Below are 11,136 nucleotides of genomic sequence, written 5' to 3'. Positions count from 1 at the left end.
ATTTCAGAGGTTATTAGAAATCCTGAAAGTCTTTTGAACTTCTAATGTCTTTATAAAAACAGTTCCTAGAAGACCATTTCTACCACCCTTTTAATCTCTAAAAATCATTGGTTAGAGCATCAAGAAGTTTTCTAAGTTCTCTCATAACTACAGTAGTATTGTTACAAACCATTGAGTTGGTTTTGATTCATAGCTGATGCACCAGAGGGTTTTCAGAGACTTTAAATCACACGTTGGGAAATTTCCCATGTTTCTCCCACATATACAAAGGGAGGGACACCTACTTTTATTTTTCTTTATGATTATCCTAAAGAAAAATAGCTGAGAAAACTAACTCTACAATGAATTCATGAGACTATTTATGTTGTTGTGTACTGTCCAATCAAAAGTGACTCATAGCTGACCCTACAGTGGGTTTTCAGAGTCAGTTAACTGCCTGAGAGGAGACTGTCTACCTTTTTCCACACAGCAGCTGGTAGATTCGAACCATGTGTCTTTGGGATTGTAGCATAGCTTCTTACCAGTAGGCCACCATAACTCCTTAGTTCCAGAAAGAAGAAAATTTCATATATGATGTAAATTTTTCAAAACATAGCTTTATCAGTAGGTAAATAAAGAAACCACAACATATTAAAACTATTAACTTACAATTATCCCATTTCCAAATATAGAACAAGTTATGTATAAAATTCAGCTTTAATATCATCTACACAGTCAAATATTTATTTATTCTATGGACAACGAACTTTAAATATTTTTTTAAAAATTAACTGATTTTAAAAATCTTTAATCTACTGAAGTTTGTCATTCATTCTTACAATTTAGTTTCCTTTTCTGACTTATTTTACGTACAGGTCTTATTTATTTTAAAAGCATGACATAATCCAGATGTTATACATTTCTACTCTTAGATTACTCATCTGATGTATTTTAAAATAACATCTAAGTCATTCTACGTACTAACTCTGTTTGGGAAACAACCCTTAAGACTCATTCTAAATAACAGAAGCCTTGAGCTCTGGTGGCCTAGTGGGAAAAAGCTGCGCTGCAATTCCAAAGGCATGTGGTTCAAATTCACCAGCTGGTCCAGAGGAGAAGGATGGACAATCTCCTTCTGTGAGATTAACTGTCTATGAAAGCCTGCCAGAGGGTTAACTATGGGTTGGTTCCAACTCAATGGTACACAGTAACAGATATTACAAGCAGATTATCCGAGAGGCTGGGCTCTATGAGGAGAAGCGTGGCATTAGGATTGGTGGATGATCTATCAACAATCTGCATTATGTAGAGACACAACTTTGCTAGCTGAAACTGAGGAGGACCTCATGCACTTACTGTAGAGAGTCAAGGACTGCAGCCTTCAGTATGGACTGAGGCTCAATGTCAAGAAGACAAAAATTCTCACCACCGGACCAATCAGTAGCATCAGGATGGATGGCGAAGATATTGAGAGTGTTCACAGCTTCAGTTTGCTCAGCTCCACGGTCAACACTCTTAGCACCAGTAGCCAGGAAATAAAAAAACGTATTGCGATGGGAAAGTCTGCGGTTAGGGACCTCTCTAAAGTACTCAAGAGCAACGGTGTCTCTCTGGAGACTAAGGTCTGCCTGATACAGGCCATGGTTTTTGCAATTACTTGTTATGCATCAGAGAGTTGGACAATGACTAGGGAGGATAGAAGGAGAATTGACGCCTTTGAGGTGTGGTGCTGTAGAAGAGTATTGAATGTACCATGGACTGCCAAGAAAACAAACAGATTCATCCTAGAGAGGGTTAAACCAGGCTGTTCCTTGGAGGCAAGGATTCTGGGGCTTCGCCTGACATACTTTGGACATGTTGTAAGAAGAGACAGGTCTTTAGAGAGGGACATCATGCTGGGTAGAGTAGAGGGACAGCACAGGAGGGGACGACCCTCTATGAGGTGGATTGATTCAGTGACTAGGGAAATCGGGATGTGTGTGTCAGAGGCAATGAGATTGGCACGGGCTAGAGCACGGTTTAGGGCTGTTGTACATAGGGTCGCTATGAGTCGCAAACGACTCGACGGCACATAACAACAATCATAATCTATTAAAGTTGCTGAAATCTCATTATAATTTTGATATCTTAATTTTTATATTTTTATGTGTAGATTTTTAAATCTGTTTTGGGTTTTTCTATTTTTCTTTGTTTCTTTAAATGGGAAAACCATATTGGGGGTACAAGGAGGTGAGGGTTGGGGGCAGAAGGGTAGAAGGGTGAGGATGGGCCAGGATGCAGTTGCAGAGCTGCACAGTTTGGTCGGTGGGGGGAGCAGGTGAAGGAAATGATGAGGGTCCAGTGGGGACGAGATGCTACAGAGGACTGACAAGCATTTTCCAATAGTAATTAAACCATCTGTCTTATTGATTTGAGAATTGGATGCTGACTCTCTGGCTTCTTCATGCTGAACAGGGGCGTAGATGTAAAGGGGGAAGGGAGGATGCTTTATCACCTTTTTTACTATTTTGTATGGGTTTGTTTGCTTTTTATATTCTTATTTTTCAGAAATTAAAGACATTTCATAGTAACAATGCATTATTCCATTTAACTTAATACTATTTTTTTTATTTTATTTCATTATTTTTTGTGTGTACTGTCAAATCAAATCTGACTGGTACAGGAGATTGTTCCTCCTTCTCCAGCAGAGCATCTGGTGGATTCGAACCACTTGCCTCTGAGATTGTAGTGCAGCTTCTTGCCACTAGGCCACCAGAGCTCGTCAGATACTAATTATTTTAAGAAATCCCTCACTGCCTTGATGTTTGGTCAAATTCTAGCAGCTTGTAGCATTTTCGTTTAACTTTTATTATTTCTAAACCCCCAAAACCACTTTGAATCACTTTTTGAGTACTCTGATATAATTTCCTATACATTGATAAAGTCAAATTATTTTTTAATTCAATATTTCATTTCCAAAACCCTAATAAACTCTAAATACTAAATAACCATATGCCATTATTAGTTTACTTTATATATTGGATAGGTGGGGGAGACAATTAGACTTAGTAATTTTCAGGATCATCTAATTCCTTTTACAAGGCTGTTCTGTTTGTTTTTGAGGGATGAATGAAACACAGCATTTAATATTAATTTTTAGTACAAATTATTGAACCTATAATTAAGTTGCTTATAACCTATCAAAACAGATACTGACTTATGAAGTGAACACTAGTTTATTGCTCCCTTTTAAGCAAAGTTCCCAAACTATAATTAAAACAGATACATATAAATCTCCATCTTGCTAACATTAGCAGTATACAGAACAACAGATCAAATTGGACAATAAATTCTTATATTACTACAAGTTATTTTTCTAATATAATAATAAAACTTTATTTTTATATATCAATCTAACAAAAAATTTACTGATACATTAAATTTGTTTCTCCTTTCAAGTAATCCAATTACCTGGCTCAGGTAAAAAGATTGATACCATCCTTCACAAATAGTAACTGAATTTGTAAATGTAAGACAACATTTCTTTAATGGAACTTGTAAGAGAGAAAAAGACTTTACAATAAATTCATTGAACCTCTTAGATTTGAAAAAATGAGGGCATGTGAGAATAAAATAATAAAACTATACATAATATTTTGCTTTTTAAAAAGTTGGATGTATTCACATTAAACAGATGTGTGTGGAACTAGAGTAGAATTTTACAATTATCAACTCCTCAGACAAAATGAAAGAAAAATAACTGCTGAACATCCAAAAGGTTCTTTTTTCCTATAAAAAGAGCTCTATTATTATACTAAAAATGTAAAAGAAAATGTTAAAAATGTCAAAGATTTTGTTCAATGAAAATGTTTTTGTATCCAAAATGTTTTAAACTCTCTGTAAGGAAAATATACTAGTAACTTGTTGCTCAGAAGTAAAAATTGAATTTTGATACTGCTACTATTTTCCACACATTGCTGTTTTTGTTGTTGACAACAAAAAATAGTGGCAATATCTAATGTTATTCTCCTCAATGACTGCAAATACTAGTGTTATGGCTAGGCCTAAGAAGGGGAAAACTCCTTGGAGTTCCTTTTAAAGTACTAATTGATTGATCTCCATTATTATGATAATTACACCAACAATAACATCTTTAACAACTACTACCAATTCTCAACAATGAAAGCAGCAGTGGACTTGGACTTGAGCTTGGGTGAGATTGTGAGGATGGTATGGGATAATGCAATAGGTTTGCTATGTTCATAGGGTCATTATGTGCTGTGGTGAATTTGATGGCACTTAACAACAACAATAATAAGTTCTCACATTGTACTAATAAACATTTTCATTTAAAATGTGTATCTGTGCTGCTTTCATTAAATAGAAATCTAAAATACCTGAATCTCAGCAAAAGGGGACTTAAAGACTTTTTTTTCTTAAAGACTTTTAAAGAGTAATTAAATCGTAAAAGTTCAAATTTTGTTAAACCATACTTATGAAAGGATTATTTTGTCATATAGAAATAAAATAATTTTAAGTATAAAATTATCTTAAGAGATTTAAAATCATTTAAATGAATGTTTAAAACAAAAGCATAAAGGAGACTAACAAGCAAAAAGAAGCAGTTTTTAAAAAACACAAAATCAGCAAAAATAATTAACCTCTATGTTTTATCTCTGAAGAACTTTTGCTTCCTCTTTTTAATCTCAATTTTTTTGTAAAATACTAGTACCTTTAATATGTTTTTTTATCCTTTAACAGCAAAAAGTGTTTTAAAACTATTTCGACAAAATGAAAATTTGATTAAACCAGTTCACAGCTATTTTAAACAAAGTACAAATGCAGCAAGCATCTCACTTTAAAAGTCACTTCTATTGCTAAATATCAAACAGAAAGTTCTATCTCAAATACTGCTTGCCTTTATTAAGAACTTAGCATAGCCTAGGAATCTATTTGTCCACCTAAGAAATCAACATTAAGTTCCTCTAGACAATGGCTGACATCCCTTCTCAACAGAGGTAGGTCACAATTTTCTCAACCTCTTTTTGGCCCCTCTCTCTGAGCTTATGTAAGACAGCAAAACCCAAGCCTGAGGAAGACCCTCAGTTCAGAATTACTTTGTCAAGTATTTTTGGCCATAGAGTTAACTAACATATTGGAGATTTTTAATACATTACACATTTTTGTCAGAAAATTAAAAAACCTCTCTAGAAATTTCCATTTGCCTGGAGCCTAAAAATATTTTCACCTAGAAAATTTTTCTGTCACAACTTAAAAGTTTTCACTATTAAGTTTATAGCAATTTTTTTTTGTGAAACAAACAAAAACCCATAAAATAGGAAAAGGCAAGGTACCAAGCAATATACACGTAGTCTTCAACTTAAAGTTCCATTCCAATGACTGCAGCATAAGTCAGTTCTGACAGAAGTTGAATAATTCAGATTTTTCATTACCATTTCCTCCACAAATGCCATTTTCATCTTTATGGGTTAAAAACATTATGTGTAAAAATACAGACATCGTTAAATACATCTGTGTGTGTGTGTGTGTGTGTGTGTGTGTGTGTGTGTGTGTGTGTGTGTGTCTCTGTATACATATTAACAACCCTACTGCCCTAGGTTGATTCCTGTTAACAATGAAGATTTAGCAGAACTGCCACACCGGGTCTCTGAGGCTGTAAATCTTTACCAGACCACTTCATCTTTCCCACACAAGAGGGTTGCTGGTGTCAAACTAGTGACCTTTTGGTTAGCAGCCCAGTGTCTAGCTTACTGTGCCACCAAGGCTCCTATATTTAAGAACCTATTGAGTATAAATGTGCACACATCATTTAGACAGATAATAATTTGATTACATGAATCTGGTGAAAGGCTTTAATGGAATATTAATCAGATTATTTTCTGTCTATACATAAATGTACGTCTGTGTCCTCTAGACCGTATTTATAACTATCTGCATTGATCTCCAGTGTTTCTAGTATGCATTTCCAGAACAAGACACAAATAATTGATAGGGAGAAATGCTGAAGATTGTATTCCCCTACATACGCATGCACAACTGTTTACCTTCAATGAAGTAATTCTATTTGTATATCAAGTTCCTAAGCAGGGAAGTCTGCAAAGAACCTCTAGATTTGATAAAGTGCTCATTAGGTAAATGAGCACTTTATCACAGAGATAAGAGGGATGTAAATACACCTGTCATCATGACGTGCTATAGAGTAGAAACTAATTCATAGCTGACCCTCCAGGGGATTTTCAGAGGCAGTAAATTGTAAGGCAGGAGATCCTTCTCCTTCCTCAGAGCAGCTGGTGGATTCGAACAGTGTGCTTTTGTGATTACAGTGTAGCTTCTTACAAGTAGGCCACCAGACATCCCTAATATATCTGTAGCAGGACCCAATATGCTTTTAGAAATAAGCAATAACATGGGATATAACTTACTGAGAATTGCCCTTTTGAACTTCTATGGATAAAATTATATGAGATAAAATGTACAGCCTAAAAACAGAGTAGATTACAATTATCTATGGGGAAAAAAGTAGTTGTCGACAATGTCAGTGTGGACCACTAATTAACAGCAGTTTACAAGAAAGGATCTAATTTCAGTAATATATTTATGCTTATAAGTATAATTAATTTTTATATCCATAAGTATAATAACACAACTATTTTTACCTATCTGCTTTCTCTAAATTCAGAAATACAAAACTTCCTATTTTTCTTCAAGTAAGTTTATAAACATGTAAAAATACCATTTGAATTTAACTGAAAACAGATAGTTGCCATTTTCTGAAGGATCACTGCAACCACTTAAATACAAACATAAATGCTCTGTGTGAAAAACAAACTTTGTAAGTAAATCAGTACAAAATAAAAAATTTATTAAAAACCCCAACATAAATGCTTCATTATCTACAATTTACTAAAAATACAATAAAAGAATGGTAAGTAATTCCAGGGCAGGTGAAGCTGAAGACATGGCCCAAGTGTTTCAAGTCCAGTAAAAACTTGTAAAAAATACTGTCTGTGAAACTACAGCAATGGTAATTTGCTAAGTCAGTAGCTGATGTCTGTAAACAATTCAAGTAGCATGGTATTTGATTTTTTTAGTTTTAAACAGTATTACTCTGTAAACTCCCTGTTTGCAAGACATTCCCCACAGGGAACCATAGTGGCTTCTCATCCTTCTAAAAAAGGCAGATTATTTGCAAAAAACTACATGGAAACGGACAAAATTGTAACAAAGGCACAGAAACTGGTGCAATCAATGGGAAAAGAAATAGGTAATACAATTCTTGCTTCAAGATATGTGCTGTCAGATTAAATTTATTTTTCACACATATATTTCTTATTAAAATTTCGCTTTTCCTGTCACTACGTTCTGAGAAATCTTCCTAAGAAATACTATTTTTGCTTCCCAAACGATTTTTTAAAATGCAAGGGTGTTTTCAAAACTTAACCAATATGCTTTGCACACATCTTTTGTGTTATTCTGGCTTGCTCAGCATTGTTGGAAAGGTCTCAAGGTCTAAGTGTTCCTTTGTTGAACAGGTAAATCTGAATTTATCGGTGGATATATATAGTTTTATGTTTTTCAGAGAAGTTGTTTCCACCTAATTTCTACATCCATTTCATACTCTTTGAACAGGTTGGCAACAAGCAAAAGACTCACTGCAAACAGCTAGAAATATTTTGGACGTCTTTTTCTTTCTCTTCTTATACATAGTAGAAAATGAATAAACAACCCAATTTCTTGAACAGAAAAGAACGGAAGAAAAGGGGGAAAGGGGGCAAACTTAACAACATACAGTCTAGCAAACAGAAATAATTCTCTGACCAACTTCCAACCCCTCAGAGTAGAAACATAATACTTACAAATTAGTATGTAGCTGTGCCTACACAGTATGTTTTCTCTCTTCTTGGCATTTGGATACTTTAAGCTAATCTGGAAGTTCCCATTTACATGCTCTGAAAAAATGATGCTTGAGTCTGAAGATGCACAAACTAAGCAGCTCTAAGTGACAGAGCTTATAAGTCTTACAACATTGACACATTATGGTGGGACCCAAGAGTCTTTAAAAACAGTAACAAAAACACCAACAACACTAAAGTTAGTGAAGGACTGGTAGCGCTAAAGGATGACGTGAGCCTTGAAAATCACTCCCTCACTAACTTTGAGGCATGTCCTCCTCCCAATTAGACTTTGCAACTGGACTTTGCAAGTGAGTTACTTTGGAAAAAACCTGAAGCTTGAAGTTCTGAATCCGTCCCTCTCAGCCCACAAGCTGGGCTCTTCTACTTCTAGTGCTGGGGTCTTCGTGAGACAGAGGCAAAGGGGGATGGAGAAAGCAAAGGAGAATGATCTTCTCGAGAAACATCCAACTGATCCCTTTACCTTTTTTTGCCTCCATTATGGGAAGAGGGGGGCCAGAGAAAAAGATGTCAATAACCATTGTTTGCTCATTTGAGATGTTGCTCCGCCCCCCAGTCTGTCGTAAACCTAGCGCGGGACTGAAATAAACCCCAGATCGCCGAGTGCCCTGGCTCGCCGGCGTCTTCATCATAGGCGCTCCGCTGCGCCCGCGTGGTGGAGAAACGAGGCGCGGTCCAGCCCGTGCCCGCCCAGGGCCCCCGCCTGGCGCTCCGCCGAGCCATGTCTTTGAGCCCTAAGCACACGACGCCCTTCTCTGTGTCCGACATCCTGAGCCCCATGGAGGAGACCTACAAGAAGTTCGGTAGTGCCATGGACGGCGCGCCACCTGGACTCTCAGTGCCCCTGGGCGCTGCGACCACCGCCTACCGCGCGCCGCCGCCCGGGAATTCCCCACAGACGGTCGCCGTGGGCATGCAGCCGTCCCACACCATGTCGGGACACGGCGCGGCCGCTACCTACCACATGCCACCGGGCGTCTCGCAGTTTACGCACGGAGCCATGGGCGGCTACTGCAACGGCGGGCTGGGCAGCGTGGGCGAGCTGCCCGCCTACACGGAAGGCGTACTTAGCAGCGCAGCGGCCACCGGATGGTATGGCGCCAGCCCAGACCCGCGCTACTCAAGTGAGCGGGGCGGGCGCGCTGGGTTGAGGGCGGGCGCACGGTGAGGGCTGTCCCGCCAGCACTCAGGGCGCGGGGTGCGTTTCGGGGGGGGGGGCACAGCCTCAGGAGCGCGGAGCCCCAGGGTCCGGCTAAGAGCGCTTGGAGGGTCGGGGGCTCTTAAGCGCACGCGGGGTCCTGCATCCCTGGACGAGGTCCGTGCAGGGTTCTAGGTCCTCGCCGGGAATGCGCAGAGGGTCCCGACAACTGAGGCCGGGCTGTGGTGGCCTCCGCGTGTGCGCAAAGCGGGTCTGGAGCTCAAGGCCATCTTTCTTCTCGGACCCCTTCCCAGTCTCCAGGTTCATGGGGCCGTCGACCGGCGTCAATGTGGCAGGCATGGGGTCGCTGACGGGCATCGCCGATGCTGCCAAGTCGCTGGCGCCCCTGCACTCGGCAGCCCCACGCCGGAAGCGCCGCGTGCTCTTTTCTCAGGCGCAGGTCTACGAGCTGGAGCGGCGCTTCAAGCAGCAGAAGTACCTGTCGGCGCCGGAGCGCGAGCACCTGGCGAGTATGATCCACTTGACGCCAACACAGGTCAAAATCTGGTTCCAAAACCACCGCTACAAGATGAAGCGGCAAGCCAAGGACAAGGCCGCTCAGCAGCTGCAGCAGGAGGGTCTGGGCCCGCCGCCGTCGTCGCCGCGCCGCGTGGCAGTTCCCGTGCTGGTCAAGGACGGCAAACCGTGCCAGAACGGCGCGGGCACACCAACGCCTGGCCCTGCGGTCCCGCCGGCCGCCCCGACGTCAGCGCCGGAGCTGGAGGCGCTGTCGCCCAGCCCTCCAGCGATGCACGGCTCTGGGGCTGGCCTGGCGGCTCTGGACGCGGCCGGAGACTACAGTGGCGGCGTGCTTGGCGCCAACCTGCTCTATGGCAGGACGTGGTGAGCGCGGGGCGCTGTGGCCAAGGAACCTAGGAGAAAAAGCGGCCGAGAAGCGCTGCGTTTTGGCGGTCAGCAAGCAAGGGACCATGAAGATGTGCGACAGCGCTAAGAGGCTGAATAACATCACTCCGTGTAGCCTTGAGTTGGCGATTCCTCCCTTCCGACTTTCCTATATAATGCGAAAAGATGGCTGAGCCCACATCCAAAACGTTCCTAACCAAAGCTTTCAGAGTTTTAAAGTTGTAAACTCTCCTCGTGTTTGTATCTCTGAAAGTCACCAGCTTGAAACCTGACTCTCTTTTGAAGTGGAACAGACCTTGGAAAATTACTTTTTAAAGGCCCCTTCCCTTTAAGTGCAATTTAAGTAACGTTTGAGTGAAAGTAAATTGTAGCTCAAACGTGGAGCATGCACATCACATTTCAAAGGAATTTATTGCCATTTAGGTAATAGAGAAATATTATATGGCTTGATATACACACATTTTAAGTTAAATGCTCATTTCAGAATGTTTTGATCATCTGGCAAATGTGTTTGTGTAATTATCCTAAAGGGATTTGTTTTCTAAGATGCTGCTCATCATATGAAAGATAGTTGTAAACTACGATTTATATGTAATTCGGTTTTCCCAAGTGAACTGACAACCACATCATCTTGTAGCTATATTATTTACCATATTTGAGGCATTTTCTTACCGGGTTTTTTTAATACCTTTAAGTGCTGGAATGTTACTGTCAGCTTTCAGAGTCTCGAAATCACTGCCTTGTTGTTGTTATGTGCTCTCAAGTCGCCTGCGACTCATCGATCCTATGGACAACAGCTCTGAAGCCTACTCTGTACTGGCCAGTCTCACTGACACCAACACACATAACCTCATTGCCTAGTGTATGCCACTCACAACAATCCTTGCTGTTTGAAAATTGCTAAAAAATGACATAAATTAATCTTTATTCGAAAATGCACGAAGGGGAAAAAAGTGATTAAGTTGTAATCAGGCTTTAAAATACTAAAATGTTTATAATTTCCCCAACATATCATTTTATCAAGAGATTCAACCTTGATTTTGCGGTTTTATTTCATATTGTGTCTATAATAAGCCAATTTATAGTTCCTCTATTTTTAATTGATACTTTAACTTATAACAAATCTTAAGTACTGTCTTCTTAACAGTCGGGTGGTAAGCAGTGTATTTTTGAGTTTTATTA

The 11,136-nt window shown here is 39.9% G+C and overlaps 1 protein-coding gene across 1 annotated transcript; it reads left to right on the top strand.

The window, feature by feature from the left end:
- Positions 1 to 8,598: 8,598 nt before the first annotated feature.
- On the top strand, positions 8,599 to 9,937 carry NKX2-4 (NK2 homeobox 4). The gene is made up of 2 exons (XM_006895655.1): positions 8,599 to 9,016; positions 9,345 to 9,937. The coding sequence occupies exons 1-2, from the start codon at positions 8,614 to 8,616 to the stop codon at positions 9,935 to 9,937; spliced, it is 996 nt and encodes a 331-aa protein (XP_006895717.1). The 5' UTR covers positions 8,599 to 8,613.
- Positions 9,938 to 11,136: the final 1,199 nt, after the last annotated feature.

This window comes from Elephantulus edwardii, unplaced genomic scaffold (assembly GCF_000299155.1).
Source record: "Elephantulus edwardii isolate Elephantulus edwardi_28Jun2011 unplaced genomic scaffold, EleEdw1.0 scaffold00172, whole genome shotgun sequence".
In the NCBI taxonomy this organism is placed as follows: Eukaryota; Metazoa; Chordata; class Mammalia; order Macroscelidea; family Macroscelididae; genus Elephantulus; species Elephantulus edwardii.
Note: the sequence above shows the minus strand (reverse complement) of the source record. Positions and strands in the feature narration are given on the sequence as shown.